A 27,660-nucleotide genomic window follows, 5' to 3' on the forward strand; every position below is an offset into this window, starting at 1 on the left:
CCTCTCTCCCTGTGACAGATTGCCCATGATACCCACGGCCACGTTGGCGCTGACCTGGCTGCGCTGTGCTCGGAGGCAGCACTGCAGGCCATTCGGAAGAAGATGAGCATCATCGATCTGGAGGATGACACCATTGATGCTGACGTCCTTAACTCCATGGCTGTCACCATGGACGACTTCCAGGTGAGGCTGGGGCTGCCCTGCATTCGCGTAGCGCCACCCACCCCCTTCCCTAACACGCTCCCAATAAAACCCGGAGGAATTCCTTAAAGGTGTGAAACACTCCCGGGACGGTGGCTGGATTCGGGAAGGGGAGATGGTGAGGGAGGGTCTGCGGTGAACTGTGTTTCTCTCCCTGTGATGTAATCTAACCCCGTGTGTGTGATCTGTATCCCCCCCACCCCCGCCCCCACTCCCCTGTTCCAGTGGGCACTGGGCCAGAGTAACCCGTCTGCTCTCCGTGAGACAGTGGTAGAGGTCCCGACTGTGACCTGGGAGGACATCGGGGGTCTGGACGAGGTGAAACGGGAGCTGCAGGAGCTGGTGCAGGTCAGTGACTCGAAAACAAACCGAGATAAAACAGCAGCAGTGATTCTGACAGATAAAGCTTCTGACTGGGGTGACAAAGACCAGTCACCAGGAGTTACCAAATCACAGTAACGTGGAGGGGTTGGTGTTGGACTGGAGTGGACCACGTTAAAAAATCATCCAACACCAGGTTTATTTGGAAGCACTAGCTTTCGGAGCACTGCTCCTTCATCAGGTGGCTAGTGGGACAGGGTCATAAGGCATAGGTCTTATAGCAAAAGATTGTAGCATCGTACGGTGATATATTGAACAAGCCGAGATTGCTGTTAAGTCTTTCATCTTTCCGAATGGGTTGCAGGTTCATTAGTTTGTTCATGGGTTCATTAGTTTGTAAATCCCAGAACTTCATTTAAGTCACATTCTTGAGATAATTTAAGGTTTTATAACAAAAGGTGAGATCTCAGCTCAGACATTGCATTAAAGGTGTGAGGTCAGAGTCTGTCTGTAGCTCAATCTTGGGTCAGACTGGTTCTATTTCCAAAGTAGGAACTTATAAAATGTCACATGGACTGACTGCCTGGAGATTGTGCGCTTTTTGAGCAAAATAGAATGTGTCTGCAAGTGCAAATTCACCCCAGAGACGTGTGTGTGAGACTGTGTGTGTGCGTATGAGAGAGTGTGTGTGTGTGTATATGTGTGTGTGTGTGTGTGTGTATGAATGAGAGAGAGTGTGTGTGTAAATGTGGGTGTGTGCATGTGAGTATGCATAAGAGAGTGTGTGTTTGCTTGTGTGCATGAATGTGACGGTTTATAAGCCTGTGAAAGGGTGTATGCATCGGTGTGTGTGTGTGAGAGAGAGAGGGTCTGCGTGTGAGTGTGAGTATATAAGTGTGTGTGAGTGCGAGAGAGTGTATAGTGCAGTGGGGTCACCTGTAATGTGACATGAACCTAAGGCCATCCCCATGGGTAGTGAACTTGACTATCAGCCTCTTCTCGGCCGCTTTGTCTTGTTGCCTGTCCTGAAGTCCGCCTTGGGGGGACGGTCACCCGAGGTCGAAGGTCCGAGACCGCTGAAGTGTTCCCTGACTGGAAGGGAACACCCCTGTCTGGGGATTGTTGTGCGGGGTCCATCCATCCGTTGTCGTATCCTTTGAAAGGCGAGATGTGGAGGTGTGGGGAAGGTCTTGTCAAGGTGCACATCCTCATTGTGTTGCAGGCCGTGAAGAAAATGACAATAAACAGTGAAGAGCTGTGGTGAGAGTGTGGGTTGGGGGGCGGGGGGGGGGGAGGGGGGGGGGAGCATTTAGATCTCACACGGTGAGCTGTTAAGATCAGCCTGGAAGGGCAACAGTGGATTGGATCGGAAGTTTCGAAGGATAGATATTTGGATGGTTCGCGCGTCTGTCTGAGAAAGAGCTAGAACACACCTGACGGGCCGAACGGATGGCTTTTGAAAATCGGGGGGTTGTCATGTGGCAGCGGTAAGGGGTTGGGTGGGGGCTGTGAGAACAGGACTGACTTTGCCCCCTCCTCCTGTCTCTCCTCAGTACCCAGTGGAATACCCGGACAAATTCCTGAAGTTCGGAATGACCCCGTCGCGCGGTGTTCTGTTCTACGGGCCCCCCGGGTGTGGCAAGACTCTATTGGCCAAGGCAATAGCCTGCGAGTGTCAGGCCAACTTTGTCTCCATCAAAGGTCCCGAGCTACTTACTATGTGGTTCGGTGAGTCGGAAGCTAACGTCAGGGACGTGTTTGACAAGGTAACCTGCTTATGGAAAACTGGCCTTTACTCCCTCACTTACAAAGCACTGAGGTTATGGTGACCCTGTTCTAGACCTCCGTTAGACTGCACTGGAACTGAGGGACTCGGGTCACCTTATTGTTTAAAAAAAAATACAAAAGCAAATGGGGCCACCTCGAGAGAGTTTGGAACAAGCTCTTACAGGGACGATAGCTGAAATGTTCCTTTGGTTCTTTGGGATATTGCTGAGGCCATCCATCAGAGAGAGAGCGAGGGCTGCAGACATCGGAGAAGTCAAGAGCGAATAAAGTGCGCTGCTGGAAAAAGCAGAGCAGGTCAGGCAGCATCCAAGAAAGTTGGCATTTCGGGTACCGGGGCTGATGGAGGGTTGTGTCCGAAATGTCGACTCTCCTGCTCCTCGGACGCCGCCTGACCTGCCGTGCTTTTCCAGCACCACGCTTGCCACAACATTTATCAGGCAAGGGCAGCAGGTACATGGGGGCACCACCCCCTGCAGCTTCCCCTCCGAGTCACTCACCATCCCGACTCAGAAATATATCGCTGTTCCTTCGGTGTGGCGGGGGCAGAATCCTGGCATTGGGGGGGGGTCAACCCACAGCAGGTGGGCTGCAGTGGTTCAAGGAGACAGCTCACCCCCCACCTTCTCAAGGGGCAACTAGGGACGGGCAACGAATGCTGGGCCCAGCCAGTGACCCCCCACCCCACATCCATGAGTTAACCAAAGCAAACTCTAGATGCACTTTGAGAATTGATTACATTTCAGCAGCTGGTGCAGACACTGCCAGGGGTCAGTTAGCTCAGCTGGCTGGATGGCTGATGTGTGATGCCAATCATGTGTGTGGGTCCAGTCCCCGTCACTGGCTGAGGTTACCATGACGGGCTATCCTTTGCAACCCCTCCTCTCGTCTGAGGTCCAGTGACCCTCAAGTTAAACCCCCCCCCACCCCTCTTTAACGAGAGAGCAGCCAGATGGTTCAGTTACACTACCTTGTCTTACCAATGCAACACTGTCCCAGAGGCAGACTAACGTCAGTGTGTACAAACACTGTTACCCCCAGACCTGGGGGGGGGGTTGGGGGTGAAGGGTCATCACCTCACGGGCTGCTGGTTGTTTTCTTTTCCTGTTGAAAGGCGCGGCAGGCTGCTCCATGTATCTTGTTCTTCGATGAGCTGGACTCCATCGCCAAGTCCAGAGGAGGGAGTGCCGGTGATGGTGGGGGAGCATCAGACAGGGTGATCAACCAGATCCTCACTGAGATGGACGGCATGTCCGACAAGAAGAACGTCTTCATTGTGGGAGCCACCAACAGGTAGGCCGGTGGTGGTATGGGCTAGGCCGGACCACTCATTACATTCTTAAGCTGGCAGCAAATCCCAGACCGTAACTTGGCCATGAGTTTCAGTGAGTGCACAGTGAAAGTTACTCCGAGTAAGTGAGCAAGGTTGACCAATGGGCTTCAAAACAGACAAAAACTTTATTCACCAAGTTACACAACAAAACACAAAGAACAGAATAAAGAACCCCGACAGAACTCAGCCGATCCAGCCTAACGTAACTATTCTGTTCCGAATATACACAACAGTCCCAATAAGCAAACCCTCTTAAAACACAGTTTACAAAAATGGAACAGATACTTACAGGTTGAAGTTAGAAGGGCAGCAGGAGAGAGAGAGAGAGAGAGAGCCTGTTCACACAGTCCACAGCTGAACTCCCAACTAATTCTGGGCTGAACTGCTCGGCTAGAGAGCTGACCACTCCCCTTCCCTTATACTGGTCACTTCGAAAGCATGACCACTTTGGCCTGGAGTCCCACCTGTTTACATATAAACAAAAGGCCTCCCAAAATCCTTGTCATCTCTGTACCAAACCAGACTGATTGGAGCCCGGCCCGGTTTATTCTCCCTCTGAGAAAAATCAAGGACAGAGTCTCCTCGAGCCAAGGGAGCAGGTTCCTGACAGTAGGGATTGAAGGGGGAGGGGGGAGATGATCCCTGTCTGACACATACCCACCTACCCCTGCTCAGGGTTGTGTGTGTGTGTGTGTGTGAGAGGAACTCACAAGTAAATAGCGAGGGGAGTGTGTGTGACACGGCGAGGGAAGTGAGTGTGACACGGTGAGGGGAGTGAGTGTGTGACACGGTGAGGGGAGTGTGTGTGTGCGACACGGCGAGGGGAGTGAGTGTGACACGGCGAGGGGAGAGTGTGTGCGACACGGCGAGGGGAGTGAGTGTGACACGGCGAGGGGAGAGTGTGTGTGACACGGCGAGGGGAGAGTGTGTGTGACACGGCGAGGGGAGAGTGTGTGTGACACGGCGAGGGGAGAGTGTGTGTGACACGGCGAGGGGAGTGTGTGTGACACGGCGAGGGGAGTGAGTGTGTGACACGGCGAGGGGAGAGTGTGTGTGACACGGCGAGGGGAGAGTGTGTGTGACACGGCGAGGGGAGTGTGTGTGTGACACGGCGAGGGGAGAGTGTGTGTGACACGGCAAGGGGAGTGTGTGTGACACGGCGAGGGGAGTGAGTGTGTGACACGGCGAGGGGAGTGAGTGTGTGACACGGCGAGGGGAGTGAGTGTGTGACACGGCGAGGGGAGTGTGTGTGTGACACGGCGAGGGGAGTGTGTGTGACACGGCGAGGGGAGTGTGTGTGACACGGCGAGGGGAGTGTGTGTGTGACACGGCGAGGGGAGTGTGTGTGTGACACGGCGAGGGGAGTGTGTGTGCGACACGGCGAGTGGAGTGTGTGTGCGACACGGCGAGTGGAGTGTGTGTGCGACACGGCGAGGGGAGTGTGTGTGCGACACGGTGAGGGGAGAGTGTGACACGGCGAGGGGAGAGTGTGACACGGCGAGGGGAGTGTGTGTGTGACACGGCGAGGGGAGAGTGTGACACTGCGAGGGGAGTGTGTGTGTGACACGGCGAGGGGAGAGTGTGTGTGACACGGCGAGGGGAGAGTGTGTGTGACACGGCGAGGTGAGAGTGTGTGTGACACGGCGAGGGGAGTGTGTGTGCGACACGGCGAGGGGAGTGTGTGTGCGACACGGCGAGGGGAGTGTGTGTGCGACACGGCGAGGGGAGTGAGTGTGACAGGGCGAGGGGAGTGTGTGTGTGACACGGCGAGGGGAGTGTGTGACACGGCGAGGGGAGTGTGTGTGCGACACGGCGAGGGGAGTGTGTGTGCGACACGGCGAGGGGAGTGTGTGTGCGACACGGCGAGGGGAGTGTGTGTGAGACACGGCGAGGGGAGAGTGTGTGTGACACGGCGAGGGGAGTGTGTGTGTGACACGGCGAGGGGAGTGTGTGTGAGACATGGCGAGGGGAGTGTGTGTGTGACACGGCGAGGGGAGTGTGTGTGTGACACGGCGAGGGGAGTGAGTGTGAGACATGGCGAGGGGAGAGTGTGACACGGCGAGGGGAGAGTGTGACACGGCGAGGGGAGAGTGTGACACGGCGAGGGGAGTGTGTGTGTGACACGGCGAGGGGAGAGTGTGACACGGCGAGGGGAGTGTGTGTGTGACACGGCGAGGGGAGTGTGTGTGTGACACGGCGAGGGGAGAGTGTGTGTGACACGGCGGGGGGAGTGTGTGTGTGACATGGCGAGGGGAGAGTGTGACATGGCGAGGGGAGAGTGTGACATGGCGAGGAGAGTGTGCGTGTGACACGGCGAGGGGAGAGTGTGACACGGCGAGGGGAGTGTGTGTGACACGGTGAGGGGAGTGAGTGTGTGACACGGTGAGGGGAGTGTGTGTGTGCGACACGGCGAGGGGAGTGAGTGTGACACGGCGAGGGGAGAGTGTGTGCGACACGGCGAGGGGAGTGAGTGTGACACGGCGAGGGGAGAGTGTGTGTGACACGGCGAGGGGAGAGTGTGTGTGACACGGCGAGGGGAGAGTGTGTGTGACACGGCGAGGGGAGAGTGTGTGTGACACGGCGAGGGGAGTGTGTGTGACACGGCGAGGGGAGTGAGTGTGTGACACGGCGAGGGGAGAGTGTGTGTGACACGGCGAGGGGAGAGTGTGTGTGACACGGCGAGGGGAGTGTGTGTGTGACACGGCGAGGGGAGAGTGTGTGTGACACGGCAAGGGGAGTGTGTGTGACACGGCGAGGGGAGTGAGTGTGTGACACGGCGAGGGGAGTGAGTGTGTGACACGGCGAGGGGAGTGAGTGTGTGACACGGCGAGGGGAGTGTGTGTGTGACACGGCGAGGGGAGTGTGTGTGACACGGCGAGGGGAGTGTGTGTGACACGGCGAGGGGAGTGTGTGTGTGACACGGCGAGGGGAGTGTGTGTGTGACACGGCGAGGGGAGTGTGTGTGTGACACGGCGAGGGGAGTGTGTGTGCGACACGGCGAGTGGAGTGTGTGTGCGACACGGCGAGTGGAGTGTGTGTGCGACACGGCGAGGGGAGTGTGTGTGCGACACGGCGAGGGGAGAGTGTGACACGGCGAGGGGAGAGTGTGACACGGCGAGGGGAGTGTGTGTGTGACACGGCGAGGGGAGAGTGTGACACTGCGAGGGGAGTGTGTGTGTGACACGGCGAGGGGAGAGTGTGTGTGACACGGCGAGGGGAGAGTGTGTGTGACACGGCGAGGGGAGAGTGTGTGTGACACGGCGAGGGGAGTGTGTGTGCGACACGGCGAGGGGAGTGTGTGTGCGACACGGCGAGGGGAGTGTGTGTGCGACACGGCGAGGGGAGTGAGTGTGACAGGGCGAGGGGAGTGTGTGTGTGACACGGCGAGGGGAGTGTGTGACACGGCGAGGGGAGTGTGTGTGCGACACGGCGAGGGGAGTGTGTGTGCGACACGGCGAGGGGAGTGTGTGTGCGACACGGCGAGGGGAGTGTGTGTGAGACACGGCGAGGGGAGAGTGTGTGTGACACGGCGAGGGGAGTGTGTGTGTGACACGGCGAGGGGAGTGTGTGTGAGACATGGCGAGGGGAGTGTGTGTGTGACACGGCGAGGGGAGTGTGTGTGTGACACGGCGAGGGGAGTGAGTGTGAGACATGGCGAGGGGAGAGTGTGACACGGCGAGGGGAGAGTGTGACACGGCGAGAGGAGAGTGTGACACGGCGAGGGGAGTGTGTGTGTGACACGGCGAGGGGAGAGTGTGACACGGCGAGGGGAGTGTGTGTGTGACACGGCGAGGGGAGTGTGTGTGTGACACGGCGAGGGGAGAGTGTGTGTGACACGGCGGGGGGAGTGTGTGTGTGACATGGCGAGGGGAGAGTGTGACATGGCGAGGGGAGAGTGTGACATGGCGAGGAGAGTGTGCGTGTGACACGGCGAGGGGAGAGTGTGACACGGCGAGGGGAGTGTGTGTGCGACACGGCGAGGGGAGTGTGTGTGCGACACGGCGGGGGGAGTGTGTGTGTGACATGGCGAGGGGAGAGTGTGACATGGCGAGGGGAGAGTGTGACACGGCGAGGAGAGTGTGCGTGTGACACGGCGAGGGGAGAGTGTGACACGGCGAGGGGAGTGTGTGTGTGACACGGCGAGGGGCGTGTGTGTGTGACACGGCGAGGGGAGTGTGTGTGTGACACGGCGAGGGGAGAGTGTGACACGGCGAGGGGAGTGAGTGTGTGACACGGCGAGGGGAGTGTGTGTGTGACACGGTGAGGGGAGTGTGTGTGTGACACGGTGAGGGGAGTGTGTGTGTGACACGGTGAGGGGAGTGTGTGTGTGACACGGCGAGGGGAGAGTGTGTGTGACATGGCGAGGGGAGTGTGTGTGTGACACGGCGAGGGGAGAGTGTGACACGGCGAGGGGAGAGTGTGACACGGCGAGGGGAGAGTGTGACACGGTGAGGGGTGTGTGTGTGACAGGGCGAGGGGAGAGTGTGTGTGACACGGCGAGGGGAGTGTGTGTGTGACATGGCGAGGGGAGAGTGTGACACGGCGAGGGGAGTGTGTGTGTGACACGGCGAGGGGAGAGTGTGACACGGCGAGGGGAGTGTGTGTGTGACACGGCGAGGGGAGTGTGTGTGTGACACGGCGAGGGGAGAGTGTGACATAGCGAGGGGAGTGAGTGTGTGACACGGCGAGGGGAGTGTGTGTGTGACACGGCGAGGGGAGTGTGTGTGTGACATGGCGAGGGGAGTGTGTGTGTGACATGGCGAGGGGAGTGTGTGTGTGACACGGCGAGGGGAGAGTGTGACACGGCGAGGGGTGTGTGTGTGACAGGGCAAGGGGCATGTGTGTGTGACAGGGCGAGGGGAGAGTGTGTGTGACACGGCGAGGGGAGAGTGTGTGTGACACGGCGAGGGGAGTGTGTGTGTGACACGGCGTGGGGAGAGTGTGTGTGACACGGCGAGGGGAGTGAGTGTGACACGGCGAGGGGAGAGAGTGACAGGGCGAGGGGAGTGTGTGTGTGACAGGGCGAGGGGAGTGTGTGTGTGACAGGGCGAGGGGAGTGTGTGTGACAGGGCGAGGGGAGTGTGTGTGTGACACGGCGAGGGGAGTGTGTGTGTGACACGGCGAGGGGAGTGAGTGTGTGACACGGCGAGGGGAGTGTGTGTGTGACACGGCGAGGGGAGTGAGTGTGTGACACGGCGAGGGGAGTGTGTGTGACACGGCGAGGGGAGAGTGTGTGACACGGCGAGGGGAGTGAGTGTGTGACACGGCGAGGGGAGTGAGTGTGTGACACGGCGAGGGGAGTGAGTGTGTGACACGGCGAGGGGAGTGTGTGTGTGACACGGCGAGGGGAGTGTGTGTGACACGGCGAGGGGAGTGTGTGTGACACGGCGAGGGGAGTGAGTGTGACACGGCGAGGGGTGTGTGTGTGACACGGCGAGGGGAGAGTGTGACACGGCGAGGGGTGTGTGTGTGACACGGCGAGGGGAGTGAGTGTGACACGGCGAGGGGAGTGTGTGTGTGACACGGCGAGGGGAGTGAGTGTGACACGGCGAGGGGAGAGTGTGTGTGACACGGCGAGGGGAGAGTGTGACACGGCGAGGGGTGTGTGTGTGACACGGCGAGGGGAGTGTGTGTGTGACACGGCGAGGGGAGTGTGTGTGTGACACGGCGAGGGGAGTGTGTGTGTGACACGGCGAGGGGAGTGTGTGTGAGACATGGCGAGGGGAGTGTGTGTGACACGGCGAGGGGAGAGTGTGACACTGCGAGGGGAGTGTGTGTGTGACACGGCGAGGGGAGAGTGTGTGTGACACGGCGAGGGGAGAGTGTGTGTGACACGGCGAGGGGAGAGTGTGTGTGACACGGCGAGGGGAGTGTGTGTGCGACACGGCGAGGGGAGTGTGTGTGCGACACGGCGAGGGGAGTGTGTGTGCGACACGGCGAGGGGAGTGAGTGTGACAGGGCGAGGGGAGTGTGTGTGTGACACGGCGAGGGGAGTGTGTGACACGGCGAGGGGAGTGTGTGTGCGACACGGCGAGGGGAGTGTGTGTGCGACACGGCGAGGGGAGTGTGTGTGCGACACGGCGAGGGGAGTGTGTGTGAGACACGGCGAGGGGAGTGTGTGTGTGACACGGCGAGGGGAGTGTGTGTGAGACATGGCGAGGGGAGAGTGTGTGTGACACGGCGAGGGGAGTGTGTGTGTGACACGGCGAGGGGAGTGAGTGTGAGACATGGCGAGGGGAGAGTGTGACACGGCGAGGGGAGAGTGTGACACGGCGAGGGGAGTGTGTGTGTGACACGGCGAGGGGAGAGTGTGACACGGCGAGGGGAGTGTGTGTGTGACACGGCGAGGGGAGTGTGTGTGTGACACGGCGAGGGGAGAGTGTGTGTGACACGGCGGGGGGAGTGTGTGTGTGACATGGCGAGGGGAGAGTGTGACATGGCGAGGGGAGAGTGTGACATGGCGAGGAGAGTGTGCGTGTGACACGGCGAGGGGAGAGTGTGACACGGCGAGGGGCGTGTGTGTGTGACACGGCGAGGGGAGTGTGTGTGCGACACGGCGAGGGGAGTGTGTGTGCGACACGGCGGGGGGAGTGTGTGTGTGACATGGCGAGGGGAGAGTGTGACATGGCGAGGGGAGAGTGTGACACGGCGAGGAGAGTGTGCGTGTGACACGGCGAGGGGAGAGTGTGACACGGCGAGGGGAGTGTGTGTGTGACACGGCGAGGGGCGTGTGTGTGTGACACGGCGAGGGGAGTGTGTGTGTGACACGGCGAGGGGAGAGTGTGACACGGCGAGGGGAGTGAGTGTGTGACACGGCGAGGGGAGTGTGTGTGTGAAACGGTGAGGGGAGTGTGTGTGTGACACGGTGAGGGGAGTGTGTGTGTGACACGGTGAGGGGAGTGTGTGTGTGACACGGTGAGGGGAGTGTGTGTGTGACACGGCGAGGGGAGAGTGTGTGTGACATGGCGAGGGGAGTGTGTGTGTGACACGGCGAGGGGAGAGTGTGACACGGCGAGGGGAGAGTGTGACACGGCGAGGGGTGTGTGTGTGACAGGGCGAGGGGAGAGTGTGTGTGACACGGCGAGGGGAGTGTGTGTGTGACATGGCGAGGGGAGAGTGTGACACGGCGAGGGGAGTGTGTGTGTGACACGGCGAGGGGAGAGTGTGACACGGCGAGGGGAGTGTGTGTGTGACACGGCGAGGGGAGTGTGTGTGTGACACGGCGAGGGGAGAGTGTGACACAGCGAGGGGAGTGAGTGTGTGACACGGCGAGGGGAGTGTGTGTGTGACACGGCGAGGGGAGTGTGTGTGTGACATGGCGAGGGGAGTGTGTGTGTGACATGGCGAGGGGAGTGTGTGTGTGACACGGCGAGGGGAGAGTGTGACACGGCGAGGGGTGTGTGTGTGACAGGGCAAGGGGCATGTGTGTGTGACAGGGCGAGGGGAGAGTGTGTGTGACACGGCGAGGGGAGAGTGTGTGTGACACGGCGAGGGGAGTGTGTGTGTGACACGGCGTGGGGAGAGTGTGTGTGACACGGCGAGGGGAGTGAGTGTGACACGGCGAGGGGAGAGAGTGACAGGGCGAGGGGAGTGTGTGTGTGACAGGGCGAGGGGAGTGTGTGTGTGACAGGGCGAGGGGAGTGTGTGTGACAGGGCGAGGGGAGTGTGTGTGTGACACGGCGAGGGGAGTGTGTGTGTGACACGGCGAGGGGAGTGAGTGTGTGACACGGCGAGGGGAGTGTGTGTGTGACACGGCGAGGGGAGTGAGTGTGTGACACGGCGAGGGGAGTGAGTGTGTGACACGGCGAGGGGAGAGTGTGTGACACGGCGAGGGGAGTGAGTGTGTGACACGGCGAGGGGAGTGAGTGTGTGACACGGCGAGGGGAGTGAGTGTGTGACACGGCGAGGGGAGTGTGTGTGACACGGCGAGGGGAGTGAGTGTGACACGGCGAGGGGAGTGTGTGTGACACGGCGAGGGGAGAGTGTGACACGGCGAGGGGTGTGTGTGTGACACGGCGAGGGGAGTGAGTGTGACACGGCGAGGGGAGTGTGTGTGTGACACGGCGAGGGGAGTGAGTGTGACACGGCGAGGGGAGAGTGTGTGTGACACGGCGAGGGGAGAGTGTGACACGGCGAGGGGTGTGTGTGTGACACGGCGAGGGGAGTGTGTGTGTGACACGGCGAGGGGAGTGTGTGTGTGACACGGCGAGGGGAGTGTGTGTGTGACACGGCGAGGGGAGTGTGTGTGAGACATGGCGAGGGGAGTGTGTGTGACACGGCGAGGGGAGTGTGTGTGTGACACGGCGAGGGGAGTGTGTGTGTGACACGGCGAGGGGAGTGAGTGTGTGACACGGCGAGGGGAGTGTGTGTGCGACACGACGAGGGGAGTGAGTGTGCGACACGGCGAGGGGAGTGAGTGTGACACGGCGAGGGGAGTGAGTGTGACACGGCGAGGGGAGTGAGTGTGACACGGCGAGGGGAGTGAGTGTGCGACACGGCGAGGCGAGTGTGCGACACGGCGAGGGGAGAGTGTGTGTGACACGGTGAGGGGAGTGAATGTGCGACACGGCGAGGCGAGTGTGCGACACGGCGAGGGGAGAGTGTGTGTGACACAGCGAGGGGAGTGAGTGTGACACGGCGAGGGGAGTGAATGTGCGACACGGCGAGGCGAGTGTGCGACACGGCGAGGGGAGAGTGTGTGTGACACAGCGAGGGGAGTGTGTGTGTGACACGGCGAGGGGAGTGTGTGTGACACGGCGAGGGGAGAGTCAGTTACACATTACCTGTCCACCTGTGTGTCTCAGAGTGAGCCCACAATGACCAGGCCAGTGTGACCTTTACACAATTGGTCCTGTGCTGCACGTGGCCATTCAACCCATCATGTCTGTACTGGTTCTATTACCAAGAGACAATTTCCTCCCATTTTCCCCATACAGTCTCAACCTGTCCTCATCACTGAAGTTTCTGATCCCTGGAATCATCCTTGGAAATTGCATCTGTACGTCTCTCTCTCTCTCCGGGATCGTCAAGGAAAGGATGTTTGGGGACCCGTCAACTGAGGTCGTATGGGCTGAAGTTAGAAACAGGAAAGGAGAGGTCACCCTGTTGGGAGTTTGCTATAGGCCTCCGAACAGTCCCAGAGATGGAGAGGAAAGGATAGCAAAGATGATTCTCGATAGGAGTGAGAGAGACAGGGTAGTTGTCATGGGGGAGTTTAACTTTCCAAACATTGACTGGGAAACTACAGTACGAGTACTATAGATGGGTCAGTTTTTGTCCAGTGTGTGCAGGAGGGCTTCCTGACCCAGTATGTAGACAGGCCTACAAGGGGTGAAGCCACTTTAGATTTGGTACTGGGTAATGAGCCCGGCCAGGTGTTAGACTTGGAAGTAGGTGAGCACTTTGGAGACAGTGATCACAATTCTGTTCTGTTAACTTTAGTGATAGAAAGGGAAAGGTGTGTACCACTGGGCAAGAGTTACAGCTGGGGGAAAGGCAATTACGATGCGATTAGGAAAGATTTAGGAAACATAGGATGGGGAAGGAAACTGCAGGGGATGGGCACATTAGAAATGTGGAGCTTATTCAAGGAAAGGCTCCTGTGAGTCCCAGATAAGTATGTACCTGTCAGGCAGGGAGGAAGCTGTAGAGCGTGGGAGTCGTGGTTTACTAAGGAAGTGAAATCTCTGGTCAAGAGGAAGAACCAGGCTTATGTTAGGGTGAGATGTGAAGGCTCAGTTAGGGCGCTTGAGGGTTACAAGGTAGTCAGGAAAGAATTAAAGAGAGAGCTCAGAAGAGCCAGTAGGAGACATGGGAAGTTGTTGGCGGATAGGATCAGGGTTAACCCTAAGGCTTTCTATAGGAATGTCAGGAATAAAAGAATGACGAGAGTAAGATTAGGGCCAATCAAGGATAGTAGTGGGAAGTTGTGTGTGGAGTCACAGGAGATAGGGGAAACACTAAATGAATATTCTTCGACAGTATTCACTCTAGAAAACGACAATGTTATCGAGGAGAATACTGAGATACAGGCTACTAGACTGGGTGGGATTGAGGTTCACAAGGAAGAGGTATTAGAAATCCTGCAGAGTGTGAAAATAGATAAATCCCCTGGGCCGGATGGGATTTATCCTCGGATCCTCTGGGAAGCCAGGGAGGAGATTGCCAAGCCTTTGGCATTGATCTTTAAATCGTCATTGTCTACAGGAATAGTGCCAGAAGACTGGAGAATAGCAAATGTGGTTCCCCTGTTCAAGAAGGGGAGTAGAGACAACCCTGGTAATTATAGATCAGTGAGCCTTACTTCAGTTGTTGGTAAAGTGTTGGAAAAGGTTATAAGAGATAGGATTTATAACCATCTAGAAAAGAATAATCTGATCAGGGACAGTCAGCACGGTTTTGTGAAGGGTAGGCCGTGCCTCACAAACCTTATTGAGTTCTTTGAGAAGGTGACCAAACAGGTAGATGAGAGTAAACCGGTTGATGTGGTGTATATGGATTTCAGCAAGGCGTTCGATAAGGTTCCCCACGATAGGCTATTGTACAAAATGGGGAGGAATGGGATTGTGAGAGATATAGCAGTTTGGATCAGTAATTGGCTTGCTGAAAGAAGACAGAGGGTGGTGGTTGATGGAACATGTTCATCTTGGTGTCCAGTTACTAGTGGTGTACCGCAAGGGTCGGTGTTGGGTCCACTGCTGGTCGTCATTTTTATAAACTACCTGGATGAGGGCGTAGAAAGGTGGGTTAGTAAACTTGCAGATGACACGAAGGTCGGTGGAGTTGTGGATAGTGACGAAGGATGTTGTAGGTTACAGAGAGACATAGATAAGCTGCAGAGCTGGGCTGAAAAGTGGCAAATGGAGTTTAATGCGGACAAGTGTGAGGTGATTCACTTTGGTCGGAGTAATCGGAATGCAAAGTACTGGGCTAATGGTAAGATTCTTGATAGTGTAGATGAGCAGAGAGATCTCGGTGTCCAGGTACATAGATCCTTGAAATTTGCCACCCAGAATGATAGGGTTGTTAAGAAGGCATACAGTGTTTTGGCCTTTATTAACAGAGGGATCGAGTTCTGGAACCAGGAGGTTATGCTGCAGCTGTATAAAACTCTGATGCGGCCGCACTTAGAGTACTGTGTACAGTTCTGGTCACCGCATTATAAGAAGGATGTGGAAGCTTTGGAAAGGGTGCAGAGGAGATTTACTCGGATATTGCCTGGTATGGAGGGAAGGTCTTACGGGGAAAGGCTGAGGGACTTGAGGCTGTTTTTGTTAGAGAGAAGGTTGAGAGGTGACTTAATAGAGATATATAAGATAATCAGAGGGTTAGATAGGGTGGACAGGGAGAGCCTTTTTCCAAGTATGGGGATGGTGAGCATGAAGGGACATAGCTTTAAATTGAGGGGTGATAGATATAGGACAGATGTCAGAGGTAGGTTCTTTACTCAGAGAGTAGGAAGGGTATGGAATGCTTTGCCTGCAATGGTAGTAGATTCGCCAACTTTAAGTGTATTTAAGTCGTCACTGGACAGGCAAATGGACGTACATGGAATAGTGTAGGTGGGATGGGCTTCAGATTAGTATGACAGGGCAGCACAACATCGAGGGCCGAAGGGCCTGTACAGCGCTGTTATGATCTATGTAAGAAACTACAGAGAGTCATGAACACAGCCCAGTCCATCACACAAACCAACCTTCCATCCATTGACTCCATCTACACTGCCCACTGCCTCGGGAAGGCAGCTGACATCATCAAAGTTAAAAATCACACAACGCCAGGTTATAGTCCAACTGCTTTATTGGCAGTCAGCATTTGGAGCACTGCTCCTTCATTGGGTGACTTCACCTGTTGGGCTATAACCTAGTGACTTTCTCCATCCCAGTAAAACACCTCCATTTAGATTTAAATCGAAGAATCTCGACAGTGTGGAAGCAGACCATTTGGCCCGACACATCCACACCAACCCTCTGAAGAGCATCCCACCCAGACACATCCCCCTACCCCACCCCAGTAACCCCACATTTCCCATGGCCAATCCACCCTGACCTGTACATCTTTGGACTGTGGGAGGAAACCGGAGCACCCAGAGGAAACCCACGCAGACACGGGGAGAATGTGCAAACTCCACCCAGACAGTCACCCGAGGCTGGAATCGAACCTGGGACCCTGGTGCTGTGATGGAGCAGTGCTAACCACTGAGCCACTGTGCTGGAGTTCCACACAATTGTCCTCCTGGTTTACAATCCTCCCAAGTTTCGAGTCATTGTATGTTCCTGTTGTGTGCTAACCCCCTCCCTGGCGAATGGCCGGGCCTTCTATTGAGTTTCACGTTGTTCCAGTGAGTGTGTGAGCTGTTTGTTCCCAGGCCCGACATCATTGACCCAGCCATTCTGAGACCAGGCCGCCTGGACCAGCTGATTTATATCCCCCTGCCTGATGAGAAGTCCAGGGCGTCCATTTTGAAGGCCAACCTGAGGAAATCGCCCATCGCCAAGGTGAGGAGCCCGCGGAACTCTGGGACTGGGTTCCGGGCCGGGGTGGGGGGTGGGAAGGGTGGGGGGGGGAAGGCGATACGTTACCGGAGGGTTTCAGGAGTCAGCTGAGAAGAGAGGGATGGGGTAGTAGATAGGGAAAAGCACAACAGAGATCGACCGGGGGGGGGGGGGGGGGGACGCAATGGCTTTGAGGGCATTGGGTGAGGGAGGTGTGGGGGTGAGAGTGGGGGTTGGAAGATGGAGTTGGGGGCGGCAAGATGATATTCTGCCGATAATGGAAGCAGTGGCACCTCTGAGCACTAGGGGGCTGTATTTCCCTGTCTTTGGGTTGAGGTCTTGTCAAAGTAGAAGAATGTTTATTATTTGGCATTTCTATCCACGTCACGGACAGTGTTTGTAAATTGCCGTCTCGGTGTTTGACAACCGATGTCCCCCCCCTCCCCTTCGAGCACCTCCCACTCCTCCCCGTCTCAGGGTGAGGGTCCAAGTTGTTGTTGTATTTTCAGCATCAAGGCAGCTACATTCAACTAGCCACCCGAGCATCCTCCCTCCCCGTTGTAAATCTGAAATGAGCCCAGAGGGTGCAGGAGAGCAACTCCTCCAGGTCTGGCAGTGTCTGTGGGAAGCGAGAAGCCGAGTTCATGTCCGGTGTGACTGCAGGGGGTTGGACGTGCTGATATTTAGCGTAAAAAGGATTTTTTTTTTCCCCAGCCCCCTTCAGTCCTGAGGATACAGGTCAGACTTGACATCGAGGGGAAAGTGAGGACTGCAGATACTGGAGATCAGAGTCGAGAGAGTGGTGCTGGAAAAGCACAGCAGGTCAGGTAGCGTCCGAGGAGCAGGAGAATCAACGTTACAGACAAAAGTCCTTTATCAGAAATGGTTCCTGATGAAGGGCTTTTCCCTGAAACATCGATTCTCCTGCTCCTCGGGTGCTGTCCTGAGCTGCTGTGCTTTTCCAGCACCACTCTCTCGACTCAGACTTGACATCAGCATGGCCCTTGTTCCTTTGTGCATTTATTTTGTTTTTACTTCCACGTATCTCTGTCAGTCACTATGGGCGTGCTCTGTGGGAGCAAGTTCCACACTTCCACCTCTCCCACCGCCTGCTATTGACCGTGTGTCTCCTGGATTGTCCTATCACTGATAGTCGTAGAGATGTACAGCACGGAAACAGACCCTTCGGTCCAACCCGTCCATGCCAACCAGATATCCCAACCCAATCTAGTCCCATTTGCCAGCATCCGGCCCATATCCCTCCAAACCCTTCCTATTCATATACCCATCCAAATGCCTCTTAAATGTTGCAATTGTACCAGCCTCCACCACATCCTCTGGCAGCTCATTCCATGCATGTACCACCCTCTGTGTGAAAAAGTTGCCCCTTAGGTCTCTTTTATATCTTTCCCCTCTCACCCTAAACCTATCAACTCTAGTTCTGGACTCCCCGACCCCAGGGAAAAGACTTTATTTATCCTATCCATGTTCCTCATAATTTTGTAAACCTCTACAAGGTCAGCCCTCAGCCTCCGACGCTCCAGGGAAAACAGCCCCAGCCTGTTCAGCCTCTCCCTGTAGCTCAAATCCTCCAACCCTTGCAACATCCTTGTAAATCTTTTCTGAACCCTTTCAAGTTTCACAACATCTTTCCGATAGGAAGGAGACCAGAATTATACGTAATATTCCAACAGTGGCCTAACCAATATCCTGTACAGCTGCAACATGACCTCCCAACTCCTGTACTCAATACTCTGACCAATAAAGGAAAACATACCAAACGCCTTCTTCACTATCCTATCTACCTGCAACTCCACTTTCAAGGAGCTATGAACCTGCACTCCAAGGTCTCTTTATTCAGCAACACTCCCTCGGACCTTACCATTAAGTGTCTAAGTCCTGATAAGATTTGCTTTCCCAAAATGCAGCACCTCGCATTTATCTGAATTAAACTCCATCTGCCACTTCTCAGCCCATTAGCCCATCTGGTCCAGATCCTGTTGTAATCTGAGGTAACCCTCTTCGCTGTCCACTACACCTCCAATTTTGGTGTCATCTGCAAACTTACTAACTGTACCTCTTATGCTCGCATTCAAATCATTTATGTAAACGACAAAAAGTAGAGGGTCCAGCACCTCGCTGCTGATGTCACTGTGTGATGCAGAGATTGGCTTGGCTCTCAGACCTCAGTGAGATGATCCAAAATCAGGCCCCTCCTCCGGGCGAAGCAGTGTGACCTCCAAACCCCATTGTATGTCATGGGTGGCGCGTGGCTTAGCGGTTAGCACTGCTGCCTCACAGTGCCAGGGTCCTGGGTTCAATTCCAGCCTTGGGCCACTGCCTGTGTGGAGTTTGCACATCCTCCCCGTGTCTGCATGGGTTTCCTCTGGGTGCTCCGGTTTCTTCCTACAATTCCCTTCAGTGGAATGGCCACGAGAGGTTGTCCATAGTGTTCAAGGATCAAGGATGTGTAGGTTAGGTACATTAGTCAGGGAAAATGTACAGTAATAGGGATAGGGGAATGAGTCTGGATGGGTTACTCTTCAGAGGGCCAGTGTGGACTTGTTGGGCCGAAGGGCCTGTTTCCACACTGTAGGGATTGTATGATTTGAGACGAGCTGAGAAAGGGAAGACTCCGAATTAGAAGGATCAGCTGGCCTGAGGCCACCTCGATGTGTAGCAGAAACAAAAATAGAAATTGCTGGAAAAGCTCAGCAGGTCTAGAAGCATCTGTAAAGAGAAATCAGAGCTAACGTTTCAGATCCTCAGAACTGATGGTAGCTGGGAAAATATCGGTTTATATCGGGGGGGGGGGGGGGAGATGGGGGGGGGAGGTGGGGGGGTTAAACGATAGGTGGAAACAGGACCCAAAGAGAGGGAAGAACAGTTAGACAGATAAAGGAGTTGATTAAGATTTGGTTGGAGGGTAAATAGTTGTTAATGGGGACTGTTAATGGCTAACAGTGGGTAGTGTGTAATGGCAGACTACGTGATAACAAGGCCTGGTGTGTGGGATCGAGGGCTAGGGACATTGGGGAGTTCAAGCCCTCAAATTACTGAACTCAATATTGAGTCTGGAGGATTGATGTGCAGTAGGTCTGCTTCTTACGCAAGGAGGTAGTGGACATCCGTGGATTTTGCCGCTTACAAGTTATTTTACCTGAAGTGTCTTGTCCTTCATGGAATGAGAAACTGGGTGGTAGATACCGTGGTATTGAAAGATCTGATAGATGTTCACTTACAGTTGGCGGTAATTATATTCTCAGGACCCACCAGTGCCTGGCTTTGTGCTTCTAATAGAGTTTAAAAATGTGTTGCTGGAAAAGCGCAGCAGGTCAGGCAGCATCCAAGGAGCAGGAGAATCGACGTTTCGGGCATAAGCCCTTCTTCAGGAATGAGGAAAGTGTGTCCAGCAGGCTAAGATAAAAGGTAGGGAGGAGGGACTTGGGGGAGGGGCGTTGGGAATGCGATAGGTGGCTGGAGGTTAAGGTGAGGGTGATAGGCCAGAGTGGGGGTGGGGGCAGAGAGGTCAGGAAGAAGATTGCAGGTTAGGAAGGTGGTGCTGAGTTCGAGGGTTGGGACTAAGACAAGGTGGGGGGAGGGGAAATGAGGAAACTGGAGAAATCTGAGTTCATCCCTTGTGGTTGGAGGGTTCCCAGGCGGAAGATGAGGCACTCTTCCTCCAACCGTCGTGTTGCTATGGTCTGGCGCTGGAGGAGTCCAAGGACCTACATGTCCTTGGTGGAGTGGGAGGGGGAGTTAAAGTGTTCAGCCACGGGGGCTGCTTGGCACACCCTCCTCATTCCTGAAGAAGGGCTTATGCCCGAAACGTCGATTCTCCTGCTCCTCGGATGCTGCCTGACGTGCTGCGCTTTTCCAGCAACACATTTTTAAGCTCTGATCTCCAGCATCTGCAGTCCTCACTTTCTCCTAGTTGCTTCTAATAGAGTGTCATGCTTCACGCGGTCTGAGGTAAGGTGGAGTCTGAGGGGTTCAGGCCCTCAGGCCGTTTCCCTGGATACAGCCATGAGATAATGAGCACGTTTCTTCAAGGCACCCTGACTGTGAGACAGGGCCGCCCAGCAGTTACCCCCGCGGGGCTGGGGAGTGGGGGGGGGGGGTGGTGGAGGCAGGGTGTGGTTTAAAGGACCGCGTTTAACCCCCCCTCCCCCCGGCTTATTGTTTCGGTTCTCAGAACGTGGACTTGGCGTACCTGGCCAAAATAACGCACGGCTTCTCGGGGGCTGACCTGACTGAGATCTGCCAGAGGGCCTGTAAGCTTGCCATCAGAGAGGCCATCGAAGCGGAGATTAAACGGGAACAGGAGCACCAAACTAACCCGGATGTAGCCATGGTGAGTGGCCGGGTACAAACCCAAACCCCCCCCCCCCCCCACCGTGGGCATATGAAACAGTCCAGCACAGGCCCATCCAATACCGGGCCTTCTCCTCTCTGGTGGAACTGTGCATTTCCATCTTGCGGGGAGGTTGTCAACGTGTGTGGAATCGAACACTAAGTACAGAGCCCCTGCATTTAGGTAGTGCCTCCGTCTCGAAGCGTTACCTCTCTGGAGTGTTTTCCAACTAAATTCAACACCAGGTCTTAACAGAGATGAAGGGGCACGTGACCTGGAGCTTGGCCAGAGAGAGGATTTAAGGAGCCTCTTAAAAAGAGGAGAGAGAGGGGGGGTTAGGGAGAGATTTCTGTGGTCGTCCACAAGATGGTGGGTGCTGCATTTGTTGCCCCATCCACAGCTGACCGTCCACACCGCTGGAGGTGACTGTTCTCCAGGTGGTGTAGGGACACACAGTGCTGTCCTGGATGAGGGGGTATTTCAGGATTCTGACCCAGGAACACTGAAGGAACGACGGTGTATTTCCACGTGAGAGGGTGACGTTCCCAATTCCATTTCTTGGAGAGTTTTGATGTAATTTATTTATGGAGGCCGGGGGCCTGAATTTATTGCCCGTCCCTAATTGCCCTTGAAGGTGGTGGGATGCTAGTGCAGCCCGATACTCAGCCAATAAAAGTCTCGTCTGTGGTGTGAGAGTGAGATGAAGGCCCATGGTAGCTCCTGCCATGTTGGTTGCCCACGCTGGGCCGAGCTCGGGCCTGATGTTGATCCCTTCCTTTCCCCGCTCCCTCTCCGAGCAGGAAGATGACTACGATCCTGTCCCCGAGATTCGCCGTGACCACTTTGAGGAGGCCATGAGGTTCGGTCGCCGCTCAGTCAGTGACAACGACATCAGGAAATATGAGATGTTTGCGCAGACACTGCAACAGAGCCGAGGCTTCGGGAACTTCAGGTCAGTCTTCGATAGCAGCACGCGATGGGTCGAAGGGCCTTTCCTGCACTGTATGAATCTATGCATTGATGTAGTGCCATTTTGTGCACACAGCGTGTTCCAAAGCCAATGGCTGTTTGCTTTTCCTTTTGAAGTTGCATTTCCTGCTGTAATGAAGGAGACAGGGGAGCGAGCTCCCACAATCGGCACTGACGTCGGGGTGAGGGGTAAACACTACCCACCCATGTTAGGGCAGGCAGGGCCTCCATTTAACATCTCCAACAAAAGGCAATAGGTCCAACAGCATGGTGCTCCCTCAGCACTGACCCTCCGACAGTGCGGCGCTCCCTCAGCACTGACCCTCCGACAGTGCAGCACTCCCTCAGCACTGACCCTCCGACAGTGCGGCGCTCCCTCAGCACTGACCCTCCGACAACGCGGCGCTCCCTCAGCACTGATCCTCCGACAGTGCGGCGCTCCCTCAGCACTGACCCTCCGACAATGCCCACTCCCTCAGCACTGACCCTCCGACAATGCCCACTCCCTCAGCACTGACCCTCCGACAGTGCGGCGCTCCCTCAGCACTGACCCTCCGACAACGCGGCGCTCCCTCAGCACTGATCCTCTCACAGTGCGGCACTCCCTCAGCACTGACCCTCCGACAGTGCGGCACTCCCTCAGCACTGACCCTCCGACAACGCGGCGCTCCCTCAGCACTGACCCTCCGACAGTACGGCACTCCCTCAGCACTGACCCTCCGACAACGCGGTGCTCCCTCAGCACTGACCCTCCGACAGTGCGGCGCTCCCTCAGCACTGACCCTCCGACAGTGTGGCGCTCCCTCAGCACTGACCCTCCGACAGTGAGGCACTCCCTCAGCACTGACCCTCCGACAGTGCGGCCCTCCCTCAGCACTGACCGTCCGACAGTGCGGCCCTCCCTCAGCACTGACCGTCCGACAGTGCGGCGCTCCCTCAGCACTGACCCTCTGACAGTGCAGCACTCCCTCAGCACTGACCCTCCGACAATGCCCACTCCCTCAGCACTGACCCTCCGACAGTACAGCACTCCCTCAGCACTGACCCTCCGACAGTGCGGCACTCCCTCAGCACTGACCCTCTGACAGTGCAGCACTCCCTCAGCACTGACCCTCCGACAATGCCCACTCCCTCAGCACTGACCCTCCGACAGTGCGGCGCTCCCTCAGCACTGACCCTCCGACAGAGCGGCGCTCCCTCAGCACTGACCCTCCGACAGTGCGGCCCTCCCTCAGCACTGACCCTCCGACAGAGCGGCGCTCCCTCAGCACTGACCCTCCGACAGAGCGGCGCTCCCTCAGCACTGACCCTCCGACAGTGCGGCGCTCCCTCAGCACTGATCCTCCGACAGTGCGGCCCTCCCTCAGCACTGACCCTCCGACAGTGCGGCCCTCCCTCAGCACTGACCCTCCGACAGTGCGGCCCTCCCTCAGCACTGACCCTCCGACAGTGCGGCCCTCCCTCAGCACTGACCCTCCGACAGTGCGGCCCTCCCTCAGCACTGACCCTCCGACAGTGCGGCCCTCCCTCAGCACTGACCCTCCGACAGTGCGGCCCTCCCTCAGCACTGACCCTCCGACAGTGCGGCACTCCCTCAGCACTGACCCTCCGACAGTGAGGCACTCCCTCAGGACCCTACAAAGTGTGCCTGCTCAGAGTTTCTGCTCCATTCTGTGGATAGAGTGGAGGTGATTTTGAGCACATACCATTGTGATATCACCGAGACTGCTATCTTCACTGAGCCTTTGGTTTCTGCCTCTGGCCTTGACCCATTCAGTCTGTGTCTAGTTTCAGAATGCTCGTCATCACTGTCTGATGCAGTCAGTGTTGTACATCTGCATTTAAAACCAGAAAGCCCAGGAGAAACTCAGCAGGTCTGGCTGCATCTGTGGAGCGGGAGAGAAAAAAACAGAATTAACTTTTCAGTTCCAGTGACCCTTCCTCTGCAGAACTGGCCCCTATCCATTGAGGACTTTGGCGCTGGTGGCACTCGGAGTTCCACCTCCGATTGCATGGCCCTGGTCTTGTGAATCCAAGCTCGATGGTGGGAAAGCCCATGAGTGGAGCAAAGTCCTTGACAGTAAGATCAGTTCTGAGGAAGGGTCACTGGATCCGAAACCTTACCTCTGTTTCTGTCTCTCTCTCTCTCTGCACAGATGTTGCCAGACCTGGGTTTCTCCAGCACTTTCTGCTTTGGTCTCTGACATTAATACTGTTCTGAATCTAAGAATACGTGCTGAATGAATCCCCATATTGTGATAATTCCAGTACTTTTCCGGATGCACAGAAAAATACATTAAAAACACCTCCAGGTGGCTCTGTGTTCACTATGTAAAAGAATAGTTCCCGTAGACAATCAAAGTCCCTTCCAGTGAAAACACACTCAGACAACATACCAGGACTAAAGACTCTCTTCCCATCATGTGCAAGACGAAGGTAATTTATGAGATTCCATGTAAAAACTCCATGAGATACTATATAGGACAAACAGGCAGACAACTAGTATTCAACATCTACAAACACCAACCAGCCACTGAACGCTGTGAGCAGCTGTCCCTCGTAGCCACACACACAGATGACAAGGACCACAAACTGGACGGGGACAACACAATGATCAAAGACAGAGGGCAGCTGGAGAATTTCTAGAAGCATAGCCATCATCCACGGACTCTATCAACAAGCACATAGACCTAGACCCAATATACCGGCCACTGCAACGAACAACCAGAAACTGCAGGAATGGAACCAAATAAACTCCAGAAGACACAGTACAGTAGTGCCACACAGGAGCCTCCAAAACATTGAGGATGTCACCTAGACAGGGGATGAAATGTCTGTAGATTAACTTCCCATCTCGGCGAACATACCCATAACTGTGGCAGCCAGGCCCATTCACATGTATTTTTCTACCTTGTTTCAATTTCTCATTGCCATGACAACGAACCCTTCCTGGTCTGGTTTGAGGATATCATTTTAATGTACATGCAGATTGTCAAAGCACTGGCTGGACAATGCAATAACATTTTCAAGGGGATTTTCAAAAGTTGGTGAGATTGTTGTTAGCAGCTCTCCTGGAGAAATCATGTTGTAATATCCTGGACATCACTATTATCTCTATTATACATGAGTCTTTAGTAATAAACCATCACATGCAGGGATACATCCTCTGGAAACAAAAGGGACGTGTCCAAGCCTTGCACTTTGATTTATCCAGAAGCTTGGGGAACCTGTGGTTCCTGATTGGTTGAGGTGTTGCCATGGAGAAAGCAGTCCGAATTAAGCCAACCAGTTAGCACCCTTGTTTCTCCTGTGGTTTAAACTACTGCGCTGTTTGAAATTTGGCATGTCCTGATGAGGGCAAGAGAAAAGATCTAGCGACCCATCTAGTCTTTTCCAGCAATATTCCTAATCTTTCCCAAATTCCCATCCATTTCCTTTCCTCTTTCAGGTTTCCGTCCAGCAATCCGAGTGGCGGCCAGGGGAGCGCTGACGGAGGGAGTGGAGGCAACTTGTATCGCGAAGAGGGGGATGACGATCTCTACAACTGAGCAGCGGGGTTCAGAGGTCAAAGACTTACGGGGTCACGGTCTGGGGAAGGCAGCCTTTGCACACCACCAGGGGAAGACCTGTTAGCTTTCACCCTCGCTGGAAAGTGGCACGCTATTTGTGGATTCTGCATTCACTCCCGCTTTTTTTTTGAACTCTGACCCCACGTTCCCAAGGCTCGGTTTTGGCAGGCATGACCTGGTACCCTGTACAGGTACACCGGGAGTAAACACGCCTGTCCATCGCCGTGGTTACTGTGTGGGCATTGAGTGCATGCTTGTGTGGGTTTGTGTATATATAAAGGTATGTGTGTGAGTGCGAGTTCAGCCCTGTACATGATGACTGCCATCCATTCAGACGCGGGCAAGATAGCTCAGTCTTTCACAATGTGACTAAACTGAACCAAAGGCCTGGTCCCTGGAGACAGAAAAAGACCTTTTCTGCTTTAGTAGGTATGAGTCATAGAGTTATACAGCACAGAAACAGACACTTCGATCCAACGAGTCCACGCCAAACACAATTCCAAACCTTGTTTTACAGAGTTTGGTATTCTCGAAAGAATTTCAGTGGTCAACATTGAGGGAAAAGCTGCGATCTGAGTTGTGTCTCTAATCCCAACCAGCTCGATTTCTGACCACCTTAGAATTCATTTTGGTGACCAGCCATGTACTACAAACTGAAATATATTGGGTGAGACAAGGAACAGGGTGTGTGTCTGGGGACCTGATAAAAAGGGGGTCTCACTCACCAACCTCGCAGACCTTCTGGGTAAAGATCAGGTATAATCTTTCTGACCTATATTTTGCTGTCTCCAATCCCAACTCCAAACCGTTCAGATTGAAAATTCTCATCTTTGTGTTCACATCCGTTCATCCCCTTGAGAAGATCAATGTCTGTGACTTCCCTAATCCCTATAATTGACCCTCTTGCATTGTGTCAACTTGACAGCCCCCACTGGGCCTGGGATGTACTACTCAATAGGCCCCAGGCCTCAGTGTAAGTTAGGCCTGTCAACTGGGAGTGTGGCTAACGCTCCAACTCAGAGTGCCCCAGACTGTTTAGCAAGTTGAGCTTACAGTCCAGGCTGTAGCCGTGATGGGGACAGTGTAGGATCCACGCAACAAAAATAAGGGTTTAACTTGAACTTTCTCTGGACATGTTCTTATTTCAAAGAGATGTTGCAATGAGGCCATTTGATTGGGTAAGGGAATACGTTGATGGTGAACTGTGCCTTCCCGGTGGAGAACACACTGTGGAAGTGGTCGTGTAACCCCCATCTCCAGGCCTGGGTTTATGACCGTGACTCCAATCCACCTGGACAAATATATCTCTTTCTGTCCCACTCTGTGTTCCTGTCTGTGTGTGTGTCTCTCTCTCTCGGTGTCTGACTCTCTGTCTGTCCCTCTTTGTCTGTCTCTTTGTCTGTCTCTTTGTCTCACTCTCCTCTTCTCTTTGTCATTGTCTATCTGTCCTTCCCTCTCTCCGGGCCTTTCTTTCCCTCTCTGTCTCTCTCTCTCTTTCCCTCTTTCCATTTCTGCTCCTCTTTGCCTGTCCCTGTGTCTCCCTCTCTCAGTCAGTGTCACTCTCTCACACATGTACTCTCTCTCTCTTGCTTTGACGAAAGTTGTCCGAGTGCAGATTGTTGATGGAGCGAGTCAGAATTGTGATGTCTGACAGTGTGTTGCTTGTTTTGCCAGATTGAGGTGGACTTTCCTATTCTGTCATAATCAGATGAGGTTGTACACACTTATAAAATCTCGAAGTCGCTTCTTGCTGTAACGTGTCAAAGAAGAGGAAAAGCTTATCTGCTGTGAATTTAAAATGGACAATAAAGGTGCTGAACTTTCATTCCATTAAAGTCTTCCAGAAACACACCAGTCCTTCACCCCTCTCTCCGTCTCTGTGAGAGAGTCGATGGCTGTAGGAGTACAGGGGAAGCTCAGACTGCCTGTGGGCTAGGATCCGGTTGGTCTGGGGGTGAGGCTGAGACACCTCTGGTCGCTAGTCTAATTCAGGCGTTGGGTCCTGATCAGCACCAGGGAGAGTATTCCAATCAAACTCAACCAACATCATCATGGCCAAATCCAATTCATTTCTCTCACCTCACGCACCTTCTCATCCCCCTCTCCTCCTCCACCCCCCCCGTCTTTCCCCCCTCCTTCTACCCCCCCTCCTCTCAGCTCCAGCCACTCCCTCCTCGATCTCTCCCATGCCTCCTCCACCCACCTATCACCCTGTACCTACACCTCCCCTCACCCTATCCCTCCTCCTCAGACTCCTACTCCCCTCCCTCACCCTCCACCTTGCCCCTCATCAACTCCCCCTCCACTGACCCCGCTCCAACTCTCACCTCTCCACCCTGACTCACTCCGCAAACTCTGTGCTCTGCCCTCCTCCCCTCAAGCTCCCCCTCCACTCTGCTCACTACACCACCTGCCCTCCCTCTTTCCCGTCCCACACAGTCATGTCCATGTTAACATTCAGTGCAAACTCTGTACGAACATCAATTTTTATTCAATCACATCAAAAGCACTGACTGTAAAGACCACGATACAAAAATACATGGTTCAAAAGTTACAATAATTCTTAAATACAATCATTTAATATTCATATTTTTAAAATTCTCTCAGCTGAGCAATTCTCTGCATTCCTGAAGA

At 55.0% G+C, this 27,660-nt stretch overlaps 1 protein-coding gene across 1 annotated transcript; it reads left to right on the forward strand.

Moving 5' to 3' along the window:
• On the forward strand, nt 1-26,851 carry LOC140468153 (transitional endoplasmic reticulum ATPase-like). Its single transcript, XM_072564358.1, has 8 exons — nt 1-183; nt 427-549; nt 2,076-2,288; nt 3,422-3,600; nt 16,008-16,137; nt 20,330-20,488; nt 21,289-21,440; nt 24,906-26,851. The coding sequence occupies exons 1-8, from the start codon at nt 103-105 to the stop codon at nt 25,003-25,005; spliced, it is 1,137 nt and encodes a 378-aa protein (XP_072420459.1). The 5' UTR covers nt 1-102; the 3' UTR covers nt 25,006-26,851.
• The last annotated feature ends 809 nt before the right edge of the window (nt 26,852-27,660 follow it).

Source organism: Chiloscyllium punctatum, chromosome 46 (genome assembly GCF_047496795.1).
Source record: "Chiloscyllium punctatum isolate Juve2018m chromosome 46, sChiPun1.3, whole genome shotgun sequence".
Taxonomy (NCBI): domain Eukaryota; kingdom Metazoa; phylum Chordata; class Chondrichthyes; order Orectolobiformes; family Hemiscylliidae; genus Chiloscyllium; species Chiloscyllium punctatum.